The following is a 21,255-nucleotide window of genomic DNA, read 5'->3' on the forward strand; positions in this document are numbered from 1 at the left end:
CCCCCACCTGTGACCCCTACCAGTGACCCCCACCTGTGACCCCTGCTCATGACCTCTGCCTATGACTCCCATCTAATCCCTGCCTGTGACACCCACCTATGACTCCCCCATGACCCCCACTTGTGACCCTTGCCTGTGATCCCCACCTGTTACCCCCTATGATCTCTGCCTGTGACCTCAACCTGTGACCCCCTATAACCCCTGCCTGTGACTCCCCATAACTCCCCACTGTGACTCCTTCCTGTGACCCCCCTATAACCACCACCTGTGATTCCCTGTGACCCCTGCCTGTGACTCCCTGCCCATGACCCCCTCCCATGACCCCTGCCTGTGACCCCCAAGGGGCTGGAGCATCTTGCTGGCAGGAGACTCACCAGGTGCTCCTGTCCACACTCCTGCAGGTGGATTCCCCTCCCCAACACCTAGCACTTTCTATCCCTCTACCCAGTGGTTCCTTGAATGCAATATTGCCCCACAGATACCTGTTTCTGCAACAGCAGAAGAAAGCTGACTAGGAAAGTCCTGAGGGAAATTGGGAAACTTTGAAAACATCACCACTTACAAGTTCAATATGAACATGTAATGTCCATGACACCCGACACCATCAAGCTTATCTATGTACGGACTGTCATCAAGGCTGGCTTCTGACCCTCAGGTGCACAGGGCATGTGAAGAAACCATGGCATGAACCAACCCAACACTCAGGGAAGCAGGGAGATCTGGGCCCGTCGCTCGCTCATGATGCCCACGCGGTTCTGGTTCTCCTCCTGGGGGACCTCGTCAACTCCTCCCCGGGGAACACAACGCACCCAGAAGTGGCCTGGACAAGACGCCCCTCCAGCAGCCTCTGGCCGTCAGACAGTACTGCCACCTACCCCCCACAGACACTGTCACCACGGGGCCAGCCACAGAGCTGTCACCAGCATGGACCCGGGTTCAAGTCCCAGGGATACACTGTGTCATGATGCAGAACCCGGCCCAGCTTCATTCTGGCCAGCCTCTCTCCACGGAAAACCCTCCCCGCAGAGGTACCTGCCCCTGTGACCACCGCACCTCGGCAAGGCCCGGGGCCCCACCGGACCTGCCCTGATGTCCCCGAGATCACTTGACCAGCGTTGGGATGGAGGTGCTTTCTCGGCTACTTGCTGCACGCGCAGGTTACTACCCAGAAATACTGTCCTCATCCTTCGGCCCGTCCCAGACACCACTGCAGTTCACAGATGGCCTCCCCTGCACGAGCCGCGTTCCCTCCCCCTTCACATCCCTTCAAGTGTCCACATGCATTAAATGAAAAAGTCAAAGCTAGCAGATTTTAGTAACCTCTCAAACCACTCAAAATAAGTGTTTTCCCCTTTATATCTTGAGAGAACAACCTTCACGTTCGTTAGAACACAGCGTAGGCAACAGGTGCCACCTGAAATGGCTTCATTAAAACTTACTAGCTGTGAACTGCCTCAAGCTCTGATTTCTTTATGACTAATGTTTCTGTTTACTAAAATGAGATTATCCTTAAGGTAAATACAGAGGAGAAAGATATATTACTTTATGTTACGCAGGTAATCCTCATGCTGCATTTTATGATTCTCTGTTTTTCGAGTGTGGGTCAGAAGCGTGTTTTAGGAACAGAGAGCCAGACAGCTGGGTGGCAAGGGAAGGAGCATGCCGTGAGAGCCACCCCACTGTCCCGCAGGGCCGGACCCCAACAGGATCCTCAGACATGGGGACCTCCGGGATGCCTGGGTGGCTCAGCAGTTGAGCACCTGCCTTTGGTTCAGGGCATGATCCCCTGTCCTGGGATCAAGTCCCACATCGGGCTCCTTGTGGGGAGCCTGCTTCTCCCTTTTCCTATGTCTCTGCCTCTCTCTCTCTCTCTCTCTCTCTCTCTCTCTGGGTCTCTAATGAATAAATAAATAAAACCTTAAAAAAAAAAAGACGTGGAGGCCTCCAAATTAGACATCTGCTTCGTGTACCTTAGATCACCGCCAACATGGCCAAAGGTCATTTGAATCTTGGAAGCCATAGGAAGAGAAGTTTCCCTCACTACCAGTCACCCACTTCACCCTCTTCCCAGGAACACACCCTCCTTTCAGTCTCGCCAGCACACAGATTGGCGGGCAATGCCCGTGAGGTCAGCTCATTTCTCAAGCTGATGCGCCTGTCCCCCAAGCCTCTCCCTCCATCCTCTAAATCCACCATCCCCTCCCCTTCCCTAAGCATCTCTGCATCAATGCCGTCTCCAAGTCCATTGAGCATCCTGTGTGATTCCACGTCAGTCACCAGAATCCCCCTTTGGAAAGCATGACATGAGAGCCTCACGCATGTCTGACCAGGAGAGGTCAGGGAGGAGGACAGGTGACCCCAGCCAGAGAGAGCTCAGAGGAGCCCGGAATCCTCAGGGCAGAGGCCGCCCAGGAGGGGCCCTGGAACAGGGGAGGCTGCACGCCAGCCTGGGAAGGACCACCCAGTCTGCAGACACGGGGCCGCTCTAACCCAGCTGCATCCTCCACCCTGCTGCAAATGTGAAATCTCCCCAAGGTCAGTCTGTCAGCGCTTGGCCTGAACTGCACAATATGGGAACAGCCTTCATTATACTTGATGAAGTGGGATCGCAGAGTTACCCATGAAGTGGCCTCAAGTGATGGACTCTGCTGACCCCAGTTACCAGGCAACCAAAAGTGTCAGAAGTTAAGGGAGGAGAGAGGAAAGGGCATCGGTGCGGAAGGGCACAGCCCAGACCACTTGGTTGCCCCAGACAAGAGCCACCGCCAAAGATTCTCATTAAGTTAATGATTTCACTCCCAAGGAGCTGACATGCCATCTCCATGCCAAGAAACTCCAGCCCCGACCTCGAACACCGGGCATTAAGAAACAGTGCCCCCAACAACACTAGTCGGACAGGAGCAGCACAGACCAGCTGGTGGACAGCCCGCGCCAGTGGGACCGGGGGGCAGCAGTGTTTGCAGCCAGCTGCGTCATTCCCCACTGGGTGCACCTTCGCTGGCTGAGTGACCAACTGCACGTCTGCATGTGCTCCTCCTTGTTCAACGTGCTAGTAGAGATTTTAGTTCACATCCATGATGCTTTGAACTACACCAAAATTCCACACCAGGCTCAATAAATATCCAAAGGAAAACCACCATGGGAGGCCAATGAAAAGCCACTGGTAGCATAAACCTTCCTCCGTCTGCTTCAAGAGAAAGGGTGAACCCCTAAGAGGTTGTCCTGCACATCCCCATTGGAGGTAGTCTCTGCAAAATCACCCAAAACGTTTACAAGGGATGCACTTGAAATTCACAGTATGCCCAACACCACACGGGAATGAGGTTAGATTCTCATGGCCTTTCAGTGAAAATACCACGTGTCAGCATGGGCACCTCGCAGACAGGGTTAGGGCCAAGGCCCTTCCTGAGCTCACCCCATGTGCGGATCATCTCTCACCCTCACGCAACCAGCGTTGAAGGCAGAGAAGAGCCACAGCGGCCTTCACGTCGTCTTGCATCCCTAATTTTAAAAATAGGTCCTGCTGTCTATTAACACGTCTCCACCAAAATAAGTCCCTCCTGATAATGAATGCAATACCCCATGAAGGTTCGGGAGCTCAAATCACTTTTGCTACAATTTGGCATTAGGTTTCACCATAAAGATTAAGCCACCAAAGGGAGTGGCAGGGAGTTGGTGGGGCGGAGCCCACGCACCTGTGCCATACACCTGGCCACCCAGGGGCCCCGATTCGGGCTGGCGAGGGCACCTCCAGCCCCTTCTAGTAACGTCCAGGCCGGTGAGATGACTCATTCTCTCCCTCGTCTACCCCACCCCTCAACGCTACCAAGTAAAGAGATGAAAAATTCTCATCACAAAAGTGTTTTCCAAAATGACGTGGGGAGGTCTTGAAGGGGACACAGCAAAACAGAGTAGATATGTCGAGTGGCATGTGTGGGTCAGCAGTGCGGTTACTTACAACGTCTGTTACATCACTACGTTGCTTCTAGACTTTCTCCAAAGCTCCTAAGGAAGACACCCCATCACGTCCTCCTAAAGAACGTCTCAGAGGACAGGGTTTTGGAGCACCTATCTTATTTGAGGCATCCTCCGGCCGCGTGAATGCGCGCTGGCGGTCACGTGAGCACAGCTAAAGTCCAAGGCAGACCAAGTGCCCCTGGAAAATATTTTCACACATCAGCCTGTCAAGGTGAACTCCACCTAAATACACTGCATTACACCACCTCAGAAGGGAAGGCTTCCACGGGACCCCACGGAGCTCAGACCTGCAGCAAGACAAACCTGCACCCAGGAAGCCTCTGGAAGCCACCACCACCACTCGGAGGATGCACGTGATGCACAGATGAGATGGGTAGAGCACGGGGAGAAACGTCTGGCACAGCCCTACAGGGACTGTCCCCACCACCACAACCTGGGCTACCAGATGGGAACAGCCCTCCACCCCTGACGCTGCTGCAGACCCAGAGCCTCCCACAGGGGCCCATGGACACGGTGGGTGTGGATGGTCACCCTGTAGCGTATGTGTGGAGAGTTCTCGACACTTCCCACCTGACTGTCCTCGGCTGAGCCCCTGCCCCTACCCTGATTCTTCGTCCATGAACCCAGTGGACTCTGGCCTCGACAGCTCTGAGTCTGCGGAACGCTTCGTGGTCAACACGGCTCTAAGACCCTCGTCTGCCAACCTGCTTCCCAGCTAACCCACCGCACCAGAGACTTGCCCTGGCCCATGACTGTTAGCTGTGTGACCCGGGGCACAGGACTTAATCCATCTGTGCCCAAGTCCTCCCACAAAGTGGAACAGTTAGTGCACCCACCACAAGGAACAGGGGAATTAGTGCCCGGAATACAGCCAGCATCCCGCTAACTCATATTCATCAGCACAGCAAGGGGTGTGGAGGGCCACTTTGCAACTTCCTTTGAATTAAACTGCAACCTTACGCTGGTTTCCAAGATATAATTAATAAATTAGCTTTTTAATTATTATAAAATGAGAGTAATAAAAACAATGCTCTTAACTGAACGCCCCCAGCTTTCCTGCAGCCTCCATGAGGAGTCGGCATCAGACCAACCCGAGTGTCAGGAAGGCTTCCTGGAGGAAGAGCTGCTGTTTATAGAAAGTGAGGAGGCCAAAGCAAGCACACAGCAAAATGCAGGGTGTCCTGCAGGCGCAGCAGGGGGGGCTGGGGCAGAGCAAGCACTCAGCAGGCCAGGCCAGAAGCAGCCCAGCTAGAGATGGGGGCACACGGAGGGGGTGGCCTAGCCCAGGAGGCCCATCTCCCCTCGAAGAGTCGGCTTCTATGCCAGGCAAGTGGAGGAAGCACGTGGTGACGGAAGAGGATGCTCCCACCTTGCGGCACAGAGCACGGAGACTCCGTAGCTGGCCGCCCACCATGAGCAGCGCCAGGACCAGACGGAGTCCCCCCGCCTGCCGCTGGGCCCTCTGCTGGCCGTCCCTAGGGGCCCAGGGATTTCGTCCTTGTGGGGTCCCTCCAGTACAAGTGCAGGAGGACCGTGTGGTGCCAAGTCCCACACCAGAGCCTGTTTGGTCATGGGGCCCTACGTCCACGTTTTTGGCTGGTGTAAAAGATCGGCTACATATCGTGTCATGCCCTGAACATCTGCAAAGACTGCAAACACGGGGTGAGTTATCCACAAAACGGCTGAAGATCGAGAGGAAACGGAGCAGGAATGTCCCCATTAGACTATTTAGAATGTTTCTAAACAGCAGGAAAGAGAGAGAAGAAGCACTTTTGGAAAAACCAGAGCTGTCCCTCTGGTGGGTCCGCTGTCCTCTGTCCTGCTGGGATCATCCTGAGTCACAGGCGGTGGCTCCTCGGCCCCCAGGCAGTGGCCCGAGCAGCCGTTTGCAGCACCAGGCTGGCCTCAGGCCTCGGCAGCGCTCCAGAGGAGGAAGCATGTCACCTCACAGAGGAGGAAGGTGTAGGCGCCCTGAGGCCATTGTGTCAACCACAGAGACTCTGGCTTGCTGCATATCCACGAGCAACGCCTCCAGGTCACTATACAACCACAGGGCACCTGTGCACAGCCCACAGGGGTGAAATGCCTGTCGCTCAGTGAGTCCTGCACGAGGGCCACCTGGGACTGCACCCATGGTCACCTAGCACGCACCCAACAAGGAGTCACTTCTGGGTGAGAGGGGCAGTGAGGCGGTGGTCACATGGGGACCCGCGACTGCCCTGAAGCTTGGCTCTGGTTTATACCTTATAAAGGGTGTGGAATGTGTTACCTGGGGTCACACTGTGTTCTTGTTCAGAGTTCACACCTGTACCCCACCTGAATGCTCATGTGAGACTCCAGACACACAGGTGTCGCCAAGGTCACAGGACAGAGCAAGATGAGCCCGGTAGCCAGCGAAAAGTCTCAGGGAGATTGCACACGTCAGGCAGGGCCTCTTCCTAATTTTGTGTTTGCCAGATGGAAAAACCTGAGCATGACCAGAAAATAACCACCTCACCTTCACCTGTGTGCACCTGTTCCTGGTCAGTTCCTGAAAATTCTTGCTGCCTGACTTTATCTTCATTACCAGACTCACATCTCTGGTGAAGCCTGGCTCATGGACCTTCCTCCATTGTGGGCCACGCACCTCCCCCCCACGCACGTCCCCCCCTCCCTTTGCTCCTTGTGGACATGCTCTCTGCTTGTCACCTAAAGGAGCAGCCCATGAAGCCCTAGCACCCTGCTAAAAAACAAACAAACAAACAAAAAACAGATTTCTCTCCAAACCACCTGGAACTGGAGAGCATTTAAAAAATCTAGCAGAGAATTCACAAGTAAAGGACACTTCTACTCAGAAATAGAGGCTTTGTCTCCAGGATTGAAAAAAAAGAAAAGAAAAGCCCACCTCCGAAAGTCACTGTCATCACCACGTAGCACCAAGAAACATGTCCTGGAGCAACTCCCACTAAGGACCGTGAGGGTCCTCATCCCCAGAAAGGGGGGCGACATGGGAGGGACCCACAGTCTGTTTGGCTTTGCTGCAAACCCAGCCAGGACACTCGACCCAGATCCAGGTCAGCACCAGGGAAAGACCATTGCCTGGGATTGCCCACCCATGGGCTCTGTGCAGAGTCACATCCCCTCCACACCCCACACCCCCACCTCCCCACACCCCAACCGTGCTCCACCCACTACCCCCACTGTCTCTTCACACCTTTCCCATCCCTCCTCCCTCCACGCCCTGCCCACTCCCCCATCTCCTCACACCCCTCCCATGCCCCACCCACTCCCCCTCTACCTCCCAGGCCCCTGCCCACACCCCACCCCAGGCCCCACCCTCCACACACACACACATGCAATCTACTCCCTAGTCATAAGCCTTCAAACATCAGCCCTCACATGATGAAGCCGGAAGGGAGACCGAGTCCTTCCTGGCACGGCCCACACACCTACGTGCAGGTCCCACCCCACTGTCCTCCAGGGTCGTGCAACACAGGGACCAGCACCCCCAGGGGCCTGGCCAGGGCCCTGCCAGCCCTTCACAGTTTGGAAAGTCACGCACAGCTTCTGCAGACATTTGGGGGAGCCAGAGCGCACCCCCTTGCACCCCTGCACACCACCAATGTGCAACATGGCAAGCAACTGTACCCCAGAGTGCCCGCCCCTGTGAGGTCAAGATGGCCTTTGGGGTCTGTTGACAACTCTTTCCTCGTGGTGTTGGGGTCCCCACAACTAACCCCACAACCCCAGGGACACCGGCCACCCCGCTTCTGAGTGAGGATGCAATCTGTGTTCTCCGTCTGCCTTCTGTTATGTCCACAAGGTGAGGGAGTCTCAGATAATCTTCAGGAAGTGAGACTCATGGAGGAAAGGAGCAGCACCGGCACCAACTTTCCGAGGAAAGACCACAAGGAGAGAGGAGCAGCCTGCCCCCAGCAGTGGAGAGGCCCCGCACAGCCGCCCCCCGCCCCCGTGCCCCAGCCTGCGTAGGGCATACCCCAGCCACGACCTTCCTGCCTCCCCTGAGACTCTGCTCGGAGGAAACAGCGGCTAGGATAAGGGCAGCAGGTGGAAACTGCTAGTCTGTTAGGGACTCTGTACACTGTGGAGTCACTGAAGCCCACTGCCCGGCCTAGGGTCAGGGTGAAGCAGCACAGTGCAGTCTCACCCCAACAGACACAGCTGGAGAGCCAGAACCAGGAGCACTGTGCCCAGCATCATGGGCTGCACCCCTGCCTGTCTGCACCCCCTGCAGCACCATCTGCATCCCTGCCCCCAGCATCATAGCTCCCTTTACTCCTGCTCTGCCTGCACCCCACAGCACAACAGCTACATCCCTGCCCCCAGCATCCCCCGCAGCACACAGCTTGCACCCCTGCCTCCATATCACAACTCCCTGCACCCCTGCTCTGACACCCTGGAAGTGTCCCCTCAGCTGTCCAGCCCACCCTCTCAGAACACCGCCTGCTCTTACCTTGACCCCTGTGCCCTGAGGGGGCCCCTCATGAGGCCTCCTCCCTGTCCAGGTGCCTCTTCACATGGTACCTTCCCCACCTCTGGCTGCCACCCACTCAGGACCCAGGGGAGCCACCTCCCAGGCAGCATTTCTGACAGCGGTGACCCCTCCCCACAGCCCCAGCCCACTGGCCACGGCTCCAGCAGAGGCTCAGGCTGCACGACACACAACCGTCTCGCCTGCTGGACAGTGACCTGTCTGCATCATTGTGTTGAGCAAGGAATAGGCACCCAGGGGAGACTTCCTGTCTGTCACATGCCCCTGGCCCCTCAAGCACATCCAGACACTGTGAATGCTATGTTACAACAGTATTTACATACCTCACTGGGCGGCCTTACTTCTCCTTCCACAGAACATGCCTAAGAGGATCCCACCAGCACACAGACAGGGTGCCAGCTGCAGCACGCATCGGTCACATGTGCCTCCCATCCTCGGCACAGCTGGGCGCCTGCCTCCCCACCTGCAGAGTCGAGGTCAAACCACCTCTGCCTCGCTCGCCCTGGGGACACCCAGACAGCAGGGACGCCAGGGCTAAGAGCCTGGATCTCACAGCCGTAAACTTAGAGAGGGAAATTATAAATTCTCGATGAAACTGGGAAACCCAGAAAGGAAAGAAGAAAAGGTGAAAAAAAAAAGCAATTTTTTTTAAAACAAAACCTGGTTAGAATTTGGCTGACTCAGGTTCTGGGTTAGGTCAGGATTCTTCTCAGATATTGCAGTTCACGGAGCCTGATGACCTACAGACTTCTCCATCCTCCCTGTAGGGAACAGGGGACCTCCTCCCTGGTGCTGGAAGGAGGTAACCGAGCCCAGGGGGCCAGGCTGGTGGGGCCACAGCTCGGGGCAGGGGGGAGTGTAGCGAGAATGGCTGGGTCTCCATGCATGCTGGGCCGACCCCAGGGCAGAGAGGGACAGAAATACAGAGACAGAGAGATAGAAAGTAAGAGACCAAGACACCAAAAGCATTAGAGACCGAGGGAGACGAGAGACAGCAGAGATTAACATTTAACTCTACCTTTGCTTTGCAAATTGAATTATTTTGCCATTTTTTTGCTAAATGTGGGGGTTAGATAAGAAGAGCAAGGATGAGATTTCGGGGAAGGGCTGATGTGCCAAGTTGCCCCAGAAGGAAGGAGGGATGCAGGGGTTGCATGGGTGCTGGGCCCTCCCTGGAGGCATCCTCCCTGCCCAACCGCCCCTCCTGAGGCAGGGATCACACACACGGTGGAGGAGGGAGGCCTGCTGGGAAAGGTCCTTGGTTGAGTGTGACCACTGGCTGACCTGGGGCTGGCCCCGGGCTCCAGGAGGCTGCTCACCCCCCTCCCCTGTCCCAGGATGTAGGCTCCACCTGCCCCCAGTGTGCTCCACCTGCCCCGAGGACACGGCCTCAAGATGGAGATGTGGTGTGAGCCCAGGAGGACTGCATCTGATTGAGCGTCTTACAAACGTTTCCGATCTGGCAGGAGGGCAGAGATCTATGCTTCCTGCCATCACCCAGGACGAGCCTCCCTTGCCACCTGCCCCACTGGAGGGGCTCGTCCTTCCTGGTCCCCCCTGCACCCCATGTGTAGGGTCACTGTGGGATCTTCCCCTGATTCTGCAGGACAGGGGCTGCCCCATCTGAGCATCCCATACCTGCTCCAGCTGCAGGGTATGGGTGCACAGCCTTCTGAGGGACACAGACCAGATGCCAGGGCCCCTCATCACCCAGGCCACAGCCCAGGACCCCTGGAGCCCAGGGGAAGACCCCTCCCTCCGACCCAGCAGCAAGCGGCAGGGCTACCGGCTACTGGCTCCCCACAGGGATGAGGATGCAGGCTCCCTGCAGCCCATAAACAAGCCCCAGGTCTGACAAGGTCCAGGCAGGTGAAGGGACACCCCGGGACAGCAGGCGTGACAGTCCTCCTGATGGCCCCCAGAAACAGTCCATGGGCCACTGCAGCCACAGCAGGAGAGCAGAAAGGAAAGAGCCTGACAATGGGCCTGTAACATCTTCTCTGAACTTCCTTGAGAGTTTTGGGAACAAAGTAATGTGAGTGGTTTCCAAGCCTGATGCCGGTGAGGGGTCAGTGGGAGTCCAGGGGGACGGGGCGCCCCTACGGCCTCATGGGGGGGCTCAATGTGCTGCACATCTGGTCTTGCAGGGGAAGAGCCATCGTAAACTCAGCATGTTTGAGAACCTCTGCCCTGGAGCACATCGTCCACCATGCGGACTTGGCAGGAAGGTAAAATCTGCTCACTGAGCCAGCGGGTCCTGCAGCGGGAGCAGCCAGGGCCAGTCCACTCCGCTCCGGGGCCTCTCCGAGCCACTCCTGCACCCCAACATCACAGTGCTCCTGCCCGCTAGCTGAGTACCCGCCGGCATTTCACACGCTCGTCCCAGACTTGCAGGGCAACTGCTAGACACATCGGAGAAAATGTGTCCCTGTGTCCTAATTCCCAGATTGAGCATCGCTGCATCAGGATTCAAAGCTTCAAAACTGGAGAGTTGAATGCGGTGCCTGAACACAAAGCAGCAGCAGCCCGTGGGGTCCTTTCGCTGTCAAGGTGGCCGAGGCTTTGCCGGTGGTCGGACCCCAAAGCCCACCCAGGAGCCCCCCCAGAGCCAAAGCCAGGCTGCTCTTGGGCTCCCTCCTGTGGCGGATGCTTGGGCCGTGGAACCTGCAGCCTGCACACCAGCAGGGCAGAGAGGGGCTGGGACGCCAGGGGTGCCACAGACCGGATCCGGATCCGTGGCTCCACCTGGATTATATCTCTGAATGAAAAGAATGATCCATCTGTGGCAACTCCCTCCAAAAGATAAATCTTTTAAGAATGAAGAACTGATTATCACGAGTGCATATCTGCAGATCCAGCAAAGCTACAACTTAGCCAACGTGTATATTCAGGTCAGAGCTGTTACTCACTTTCCTTACCCTGCGGCGTCTGCAGAAATCTAAAATATATACACCCACGACATATATATAGCTTCTTGGCAGGGATGTCTCGGGGACAAATGAGATACGATCGTAAGAGCCCAGAAAGCTGGCTCTCTCTGTTTTAAGAGAGAAAGATTCAGAGTGTCAAAACAATTTATTATATCACACAGAACTCCTAATCCCGTGTCCCAGAGGCAATCATCCCAATGCTTAGAAGAACACTCCACGTTTCCAGGAGATACCCCATGCACAAGGTGCGAGAATAGGGTGTGGAACAACCGGGTCTGTTGGCAGCTGGTTGAATGACCTCGTTCACAAAGTGTCAATTATGGGATTAGCGCAAGCTCTTCGGAGTAAGGTTTACAGGAACAAGTACTTGAGAGCCCCACGTGGTGTTTTACTGATTTTAAGTCATCGATTCCAGGGGTCGGGAGGTGGGGAATGGGAATCTCCCGGAGCTTTTTCCCTAGAACAGTGAATCAATGCAGCAAATGGACATGAGCCCTGTGTCTCACCTCCTAGCCTATCCCTCAGGTGTATGGGGGTCAATAGCCCTCTTACAGGATGACAGAGGAGTATGCAACAAATTTGCATGAGCCAGAGGGGTAGTCCCAATCTGGGATAAGGGAGATCAGGATGTAAGTCCAGTTTTAATTGGAATAACTTATTCCACTTACAAATGAGGGGGTGGGGGGGAAGCAACTACAGGGGACACTGGCTTAACAGAATCTCAAATTTATTTTTTTTTATAATTTTTTTTTTTATTTATGATAGTCATACAGAGAGAGAGAGAGAGAGGCAGAGACACAGGCAGAGGGAGAAGCAGGCTCCATGCACCGGGAGCCTGACGTGGGATTCGATCCCGGGTCTCCAGGATCGCTCCCTGGGCCAAAGGCAGGCGCCAAACCGCTGCGCCACCCAGGGATCCCCAGAATCTCAAATTTAGAAAGTTACATGGAAAAGTGAGCCGAACACCCACAAGCACCCACTATGAGTGCCTCTTTCAAGTTACGCTTTGCTGCTGAATGACCAACTGCTTCTGCGATCTTGTATCTAGACTGACAGTGACATTCCTAAATGGATACTGATCAACTGGAGCTCAAAAGGGAGCCTGTTTAGAAGGGCCCTGGGAGCCTCAGGCCCTAAGGACCCGTAGAAGGGAAAAGAACAGACCCAGAGAAAGGCTCAGCGGATGCCTCAGGCACGTGAACAACTCCCTTTATCTTCAGATAATCTTCAGGTACTGTCAGATATCTGGCTGGAGAGAGAGCCCAGGCCAGAGAAGCAAGGGGTCCCGGCAGGAGGAAGGCATCGTGCCTCCAGAAGATCTACTCATCTTCTCTAAACACCTACATGAGTGGCCCATGGAAAAGGGGTGATGTAAATTCTTGTTGATTTGGCCACAGATGAATTTTTAAAGATTGCATGACTGATTCTCAGCCTGCATTAAAACCAAGCTCCTCCCAGAGAGGTCCAAGAGAATCCCGCTGATGACAAATTGTGTTCCCTGATGAATAGCATGAGAGCAGGGCACCACCATGATGTTTGTATTATCCCTCTTCTCAACGTTTACAACTTTATGTGTGTCTGTTTCCCAAAGATGAAAGACTCTCTGGCCATGATGTCCTAACACTCATTTGGCTCTACAGGAGACAGGGGCCTCTTCCTTTTTTCTTCTCCTCTTGCCTCCTACAGATGGCACGTCCTCGGGCAGCAGCCATGCCTGGTACCTGGCCCAGGGGAAGGCATGGGGGGTTGAGCCGTGCCCCACGTAGAGCTCGGGCTGGACAGCTGTGCTGCTGGCCTGGTTTGGCTCAGGCGTCTCGCAGGGAAGAATGTAACAGTTTATTTGAGCACTTAACATGATGGATCTCTGAGCAGAAAGTAGGATGGGAAAGCATGACATGCATTTTACCCGGTCCCAAAGGTAATGGCAAATCACAGAAAGGGTGTCTGCTCCAGTGGGGATGAGCTATCTGGAGCCCTACCCCAGTTGGCCGGGAACACCCAGAGGATCATTTAGGGGACCGTCTCAACAATGCCAACCACATAGAATGGCAGGACACTGACTTCTTGTTTCCAAAGATCAATTTTTTAAACTAATTTTAAATATACTTGTAAAAAAATGTGTGATTCCACACACCCAGGTCCTCTGTGGAATGAATCAAACACCACCGAAAACAAACGATACACTAAATGCTGCTCTGAAACCTTCATTCAAATCTCACAAGTCATTTTTAAAGTTACAGGCATTCATGGAATTTACCATCTTTTGTAATTTCCATTTCACATTTCCAAGTGGTTGGCTCCTCTCCATGAGGCGACGGGACCCTATGAAGGCTTTACTCTGATTCGTGTCTAATGTGTGGAGGTAAAGCTGCGAGGGTGCCTCTGTGATCATTTTGGTATTTGTGTTATGGGACAGCTGGGGGCAGGGTAGCAGAATGCAAGTCTGTGACAGGTGTGTGGGAGGAGGCTACCCATGTGCAAGGAGCTGACCAGAGACAGCGGCCAGATACCTGAAGAGAGGGCAGGTCTCCCTTCAGTTCTTCTCAAGACAGTTCCAACAAAGTAGTGAGAAAAAAGCAGAGAGAGAGGTAATGGCACCAGATGGAAAAGGATGGGGCCTGCGGTTAGATCTGGGCTGTGGGGCCACAGCGCCCAAGCACTCACAGCCCTGGCACAACCACAGGGAGTCTCGGGGAGAGGCACCGGCCAGACCCCAGAGGTAAATGAGGTCATGACAAACTGAGCCACACTGAATCTGAGGAGGTTCCCTCAGAAATTAGAACCCTCGGTTGGCCCACTCAGCGATGCACTTCCCATCACCCCTCAGCGTGTGTGCACACTTTTCTCGGCTACTGTTCGCTGAGGCACAAAAACACAGCCCCCTCTGAAGAAAGGGATCCACTGCTTGCCAGTCTGAAAGCCCTCACTGTCAGGGGCAGACACAAGAGCCAAAAAACTTCCTCCTCAGGCTCCATGGGGCACTGTGCCCTCCCCACCACCCAGAGAGGACTGGGGGCTGAGCACCCCCAGGACATCAGCCTTCACTGGGAGTGTCCACGAGAGCCCCTTTCACAGCATAGCCTTGACATCATCCTGGAGTGCCCTGGTCTGGTCCAGGGAAAAGTCTGTCATTGGGTCTGCCTGTTGAGGGCTGGGAGGGGATGGAGCAAGCTGCGGGTAGTCACACAGGCCCCCCCTAATCCTAGGAAGGAAGTCGGCCATCTAGCACACAGCATCTCATAGGTAGGACGGATGCCTTTGTTTCCAGCACCTGGATTCCTGATCAGAGTATAAGACAGATACACAGAACCTCGCTCGGGCAAGGGTGGCCTGGGTGCTACAGCACTGTTTTGCCGACAAACCGAAGAACTTGTTCTTTAAGAAGTGACTGAAGTCTAACAAATTTGAGAACATCCAGCATGGAACGGGCCTCATGGCCTGGGCCACACTAAAGTGTTCTGAACCCGTGATCAAACACACCGCAGATTATTGTGTTTACCTAAAACTCTTCATGCTTTCTGAAACTTCATTATTATCGGGAGAGACGTTGCCAGCAACCTCAAACCTTAAAAGTTGGCTTACCCGCCCTCCCCGCAAAAAAAAAAAAAAAAAAAAAAATCTGGCCGAGACGTTGGGGCTTGCTAATGGATGGGTCAGTAACAGGATGCTGGGGATACAGTGACAGTGGTGGCCCAACCCCTACAGCACGCCGACTGCCAGGGCAGAACAAGGGGAGGGGACACACCAGTGCTCCCAGGGGGACAGGGGGGCAGAAGCTCAGAGGCCGCTGCTCGCACACAAACAACGGCCGCATTAATGCTGGTGTCTTGGTGATGGAAGCATAGGGGATCCGCTGTAATTTGGGCAGAAGGAGAAGACCGAGAGACCACAAGGGAAAAGAAAGTAAAACAAGGGAAAACACGTCCCGAAGGAAGGAAGAATTTACTTACTGTACGGACATTTCACCTTGTCTTAAGTGCCAGTTTCATGGGTTACAGGCCGCATTATGTCATACACAATAAAATCTGCACATAATTGTGGTTTTAGTAGTCATTCTGAGACGGCCCTCATGTCAAAACTTCTAATTAAATTTAGCCAGATATTACAGTACCCAATCTTTCATTTATAATTTCTTTTTTTTTTAATTCTGACAATATAAATGTGTTAACATTTTGCTTGGCTCCAATTTTTTGTGTGTGCTTTATTACGAATCTTTGCTCTCTGATTTTCAGCCTGAGATGACCAAACCACATAAGACAGTCTCTTATTAATGCTTCCAGAATAATTTCTTCTCAGTCCATATGAAATGACGATTTTATTTTCTCAATTCTTGCCTCTCACGGGCTTCAGTTAAAGATATTCAATGTACTGAGTGTTATTCAAACTCTAAGCACATACAAGTATTAATAGTGGGATCCCACCCCATTACAGACACCATCGATTGGCAAAATGAGAAGGGACCATTCTAGTTTTCTATAAATGAGCTCAGAATGTTATTTCTTATTGTTTCTTTTTTAATTTCAAAATCCCACTAGAAATCCATTATTTTCAGTCCATGTCTGGTATTTGGAGAATGCCATAATTTTAATTAAAAAATACATAGGTGTTGGGACACCTGGGTGGCTCAGCAGTTGGGTGCCTACCTTCGGCTCAGGTTGTGATCCCAGGATCTGGGATCGAGTCTCGAATCGGGCTCCCTACGAGGAGCCTGCTCCTCCCTCTGCCCATGTCTCTGCCTCTCTCTGTGTGTCTCATGAATAAATAAATAAATCTTAAAAAAAAAAATACATAGGTGTTACCTTGCTCTGTATCCCAGCATTCTGCTAATCCTAATAACAGCTCTAATCCTAAAATCCTGGAGGGTCATGAAGGCTTATTTTGATCCCAAATTACCTAGAAATCTGCTCTGTTCTGAGCCCTTGTCACATCAATGCCCATTTACTGCCCAATTTACTGCCTGCAGTCGCTTATAGTTTTATTTATGGTCTTGATTCCAAATCAAAGTAAAAGGGGCCCTCCAGATGTTGGGGTTCAGTCGCTGTGTACGACTAGGTTGGACACTGTTCATTGTGTTTACTGTCCTCCTCCCCAGCCACCTCTGGCCTGCCTTCTGCTGACGAAGGAAACATGGCCTTCCCGGAGCATCACACGTGCTCACGGCATTTGTGGTGGGAGGAGAAAGACCCAGAATCACTGCCTATAACATCTGACCCTGAGGGAGCACAGCACCGAAACCATGTGGTGCACATTTCACCCCCCGACGGCCCAGAGACGCAGGAGCATTTTGGTGCCCATGTTCCAGTAATAGCGATACCAGCCCCTCTCACAGGCGTGTTAATGAGGAAATATTTTAAAATTTATGTATGAGCAAACACTGTCTTTCCGTTTCCCTCCTTTTCTTCCAAAGCAAAGGAACTCACAGAGGGGCAGAAAACAGCCGTTTGGACTCTGTTCCTACACGTCCCCCCCCCCACACCAGTGAGTCCTGAGCACACTCCCTCCCCAGTGTGGAGGTGGGAGGGAAAGACCCTGAGGAATCACCAAGTCCCTGAAGGGGACACTGACCTTAGTGCAGGAACACCCATCCCTCAAAGCAAGGAAAACAAACTCAGGTTGAATTTGGAAACGGCTAGGCCAGCTCAGCGTCCAGGGGCAGTTCCCTTGGCTCTCGAACGTGGTGCCACAGAACCTGTGTGGATGGCTGGTTGTGAGCGTTACGGGAACAGCACACACAAAGTGCCCCAAGCAGAGTGTGTAGTGCTGAGAGACAGCCCGTGCTCACAACCAAGTCCTGAATGCGAACCGAGGGCAGCGGCATCCACTGGTCACAAGAAAAGGCAGGATGTCTGCATGCTGAGGATGGACAAAATACCATTCAGTCAGTTCTAAGAGGAATCCGTGGGCTCCACCCCAAATATCGTGGGATGGGGATCAGGGAACATCGTTCTTCACTGGCCCTGAAGAAAACGTTCAGGTGCAGGTTTACTGCCAGCCTGCCAAACCCACACAACTACACCTGTGACAAAGTAAAAGCATGGTGATCACAGCTGTTGCACGCTTTGGAGAATAGAATTAAGTGTACCCAGATGGCTTCTCCTACAAATTATTCCAGTCTCACCACTCACGGAAATAAAAAGAGGGGTGCCTGGGTGATTCAGTTGGTAAAGTGTCAGAGTCGGCTTGAGATTCTTTCCCCCTCCCCCTCTCTCCCCCTCTGCCTCTCCCCCTGCTGTCTCAAATAATAAATATTTTTTAAATTTTTTTTTAAAAAGAAAAAAAGCCAAGCACTCCCACAGAAAAAAGGACATGATCTGGCCTTTGAATGTCTCTACTTCTTAAAGGAAGAAATAGATGTGGACCCCATTAGGGAGGATCAAACGCACTTAACAACACCATCTGTTGATTAGCAATAACCCCGAAGTCTGATTGATGACCATGCAAAGCCAAGAAAAAGTCGTAAGGAAAACACAAAGGGCCTTGTGGTGCCATTTCTAAAGAATGGCTCTGGTTGGAAAAAAAGAAAAAAAAAAGATAATTATCAAGCAAAGCAGATTCTCTTAGTCTTGAACACAAAGTAGTAGCAGTGATCAAACCCAGGGACACTCTGACAGCACTGCCCCCAGACAAAGAGCATTTGGTGTCAGGGGCGAGGGAGGCAGGTGTCGTTCTGGGAAGCCAGGCGTGACAGGCTTCTGACCCACAGAGGTGGAGGATTATCCCTGCTTCTAGGTGAGAAGAGAAGGTGGGATAGAAGGAGGCAGACAGAAATCTGCGTCCAGCCCTGCACGACCTACCTCAGCTAAGCACATGGACACACCAACAGCAAAGTGGCGTGCTCTAAGCATCTGTGAAAGGTGACAGCACCATGAAACCAATCCCCTCACACCTGAAGGACACAGCAATGTAGCTGGTGATTATAGGATTTAAAACTACCTCATAGAGACCAATGCAAGGGTGCCATCAAAAATAACATTAATTGGAGAACTAACACATACCAGGCATATTAAAAGCCTGATCTGTGATCCTCACAGCGTGCTAAGCAGATATGCCCACTTCACCGATCAGGAACCTGGAGATTAAGAAAGTTAAGTAATGCATCTAGAGTCGATCACACATCCAGAGTCGCCACTCCCAGGCTCCCGTGGGCTGATGCTGCCTCTCTGATTTATTAAAGATCAGATGTAAATCTCGTAGAAGAAACAAAAGATCCCCCAATACCAGGAAGTGATCTGAAGAGAGATGATCACCGCAGAAGATCCAGCACATCTAACATTCCCTCGTGACCCCTCAGCCAACTTGTTGAATTCCCAGATTGTGGGAAGACTATGCCAAAATATTTTAGGGCTTTCAAATTTTCTTCTGGAGGCAAAAGCATCATGATTGCATTTGCGAATGTAGATTTAAGGGTCTTCTGGGAGAGTGCAGTGAGGGGCTCTGCTCTGCACTAGAATCCCCGGGGGCAGCCAGGAAAGCCACAGAGCCTCCATCCCAAGAAACGAAGGACAGGAGTTCCGGAGTAAACGTTAAACAGAAGAGTGGTGGGGAGGGAAGAGATGAGAACCTGCAGGGATCTAATCACTAAGCATCTCGCTTCTGCTTCTCCAGGGAGGAACCAACAGACCCAGGCGCCCCCGGAGCGCAGGCACACGGGAGTCTACCTTTCACACCTTCAGAACACCCATGGCAAGGGTGGAAAAGCTGTCAGGACAGCTCTAGGAGAAAATGCCAGTGTCGTATTTCCAGAATCCGTCTGTTGCTCTGTGGCCTTCAATGCTCAGCGGGCGGGAGGAGTCTGTTGTATGGATGCGCGTGTACCTGTGCACAGGTACTAGGAGCACAGACGCACAGAAATACACACGGGAAGCAGCGTCTGATGGCCCCTCTGGGGGAGAAACGTTCTGTAGGACAGCTGAGCCTGTGCAAACCTCCGTAGAGCTTCCAGGGAGCGGTTTCTAATCTACAAGTCATTTGCAAGACACAAGGCAGGGACCCAAGGACGGCTCCAGAAGAATTTTAGGTATGAACAGTGAACTCACTAACTTCTTTCCCCCTCATACTGCTTGGGGGGAAAAAAATAAGGCTCACAGGACTGCTTCAAATTTGCTGAAAAGCAGAACCGTACCACAGCTCCTTTCAAACGTTAGGTATTCTCGATACAATAAACCCCTTCAGGACCAGTCCCACCACTTAAAAGCATCTCTCCACCAGAGGTGTTCTCTCTACCTTCGTGTTTTCTCAAGCACTTGTTCAAAAACACATTTAAGTGGAATGTTTTCGTTTCTGCAGATTGCATTAATTATGGGTTTGCAAACACTGCAAGCCCACGAGGTCTGCCCCAACTGGGGGCTGCAGACACCCGGCCCAGGCCGGCGGCCGGTGGCTTGGCTCGCGCCCTGCGCATAGCTCCAGGCTTGGCCCCGCGCGCCGCCGGCCCCGGGGCTGTTGCAGAGAAGTTTCAGCTAAGAAAGAAAAACACGCAGCGGTCAACCACGGTGACCCACGCGCTCGGGAGCGCGCTTGCCTGCGCGCAGCACCGGGACCAGGAGGGGACTGCTGCCTGCTGGCACGAGGGAAATAGTGTGTAATGCCATCTGCTTCCCCCCACCCCGGGCTCACTTGGGGAGGGTCCCTGGGACCCGCAGGCGAGCCAAAGGGGAGCGGCGCACGGGGCTAGCGGCTTCTCCACCCGGGGGCGCAGGTCCGCGCTGTGCCCACGGAGGTCGGGGTGATGGAGGGACGCGAGGCCGAGCGCGCTCCAGGCCGCAGGGACGGCAGCCGGTGGGCGACCGTGTCCCCAGCCTGCTGTCCGCGCCGCCGCCCGAGGCGCAGGACCCCGAGAGCACCCCCACGCGGAGGCGAGACCCCAGGAGCCCACGCAGCCGCCTGGGGACGCGCCCGGGCCCCACCTGCCGCGACCCGGTTGGCGGTCCCCGAGGGTCACCTGCTTCCCGCGCTCGGGCGCGCGCAGGCCGAGGACGGGCAGGCGGGGGCCGGGGCCGGGGCCGGGGCCGGGGGCCAGGTCCCCGCGGGACTCACCGTGAGCGCCGAGAACTTCTGCGCGGGCGCGAGCGGCAGCAGCCCGGCGAGCAGGGGCAGCCAGCAGAGCTGCGGGAGCAGCATGGTGACGCGCGCCCGCGGCGGCCCGAGCCGGTGCTCCCCGGGGTCCTCGCCCCGCGCTCCAGCAGCCGCCCTCTCACCGGCGGCCCTCGCCCTCCGCTGCGGAGCCGCTCCGCCGGCTGCTGTCAAGCAACTGCAGGACTTCCCGGATCCTCCCCCTGCGCGCGCTCCCTCCCTCCCCTCGCCAGCCCCACCCCCGCGCCGCCGCCGCCGCCGCCGCCGCCGCGCCCCGCTCGGCTCCGCTCGGCCGGGGGCGCCCCGGGCGCGGGTCTGCGGAGCGGGAGGTGGAGAGGGGCCCTGGGGCCGCGCCGCCCAGCAGAGCTGCGCGCGCACACGCATGCACACGCATGCACTCGCATGCACACACATGCACACACACGCACATGCACACACACGCACATGCACACACGCGCGCGCGCGCGCCCTAGGAGAGTCCCAGTCACCACCACAATATTGGTGCACCACAAGATGCGCTGCGCCCTCCTGGTGTCCCAGGGCACCAACCCCCTGCGCGCAGGACCTGCCTTGTGGTTCACGCCCCCGCTCTCACACCTGGGTCAGCCCCCAGGTTGTCCTCGACCTGCAGGTTCCCAGGCCAGAATGTCACCCATCTAATTCGCTGATTGATTAGCTGGCTTTCCAGCAAAAGAAGTGTACCAGCACCACAAGGGCCAGAAAATTCACAGGGGGCTGCGTGCCTTTGGCACTTTTTTTTTTTTTTTTTTTTTTTTTTTTAGC

The 21,255-nt window shown here is 54.3% G+C and overlaps 1 protein-coding gene across 3 annotated transcripts in view; it reads right to left on the minus strand.

Moving 5' to 3' along the window:
* The window catches only part of SMOC2 (SPARC related modular calcium binding 2), a 160,911-nt gene extending 140,252 nt beyond the window's left edge, over positions 1–20,659 (minus strand). For 2 of the 3 annotated variants that reach the window (XM_072765897.1, XM_072765889.1), the window contains exon 1: positions 20,437–20,659. In XM_072765897.1, coding sequence (XP_072621998.1) covers positions 20,437–20,520 — 84 coding nt within the window. In that variant the 5' untranslated portion in view covers positions 20,521–20,659. The remainder of the gene's footprint in view (positions 1–20,436) is intronic. The other variant, XM_072765909.1, reaches the window with a different exon arrangement.
* Between the last annotated feature and the right edge of the window lie 596 nt (positions 20,660–21,255).

This window comes from Vulpes vulpes, chromosome 1 (assembly GCF_048418805.1).
Source record: "Vulpes vulpes isolate BD-2025 chromosome 1, VulVul3, whole genome shotgun sequence".
In the NCBI taxonomy this organism is placed as follows: Eukaryota; Metazoa; Chordata; class Mammalia; order Carnivora; family Canidae; genus Vulpes; species Vulpes vulpes.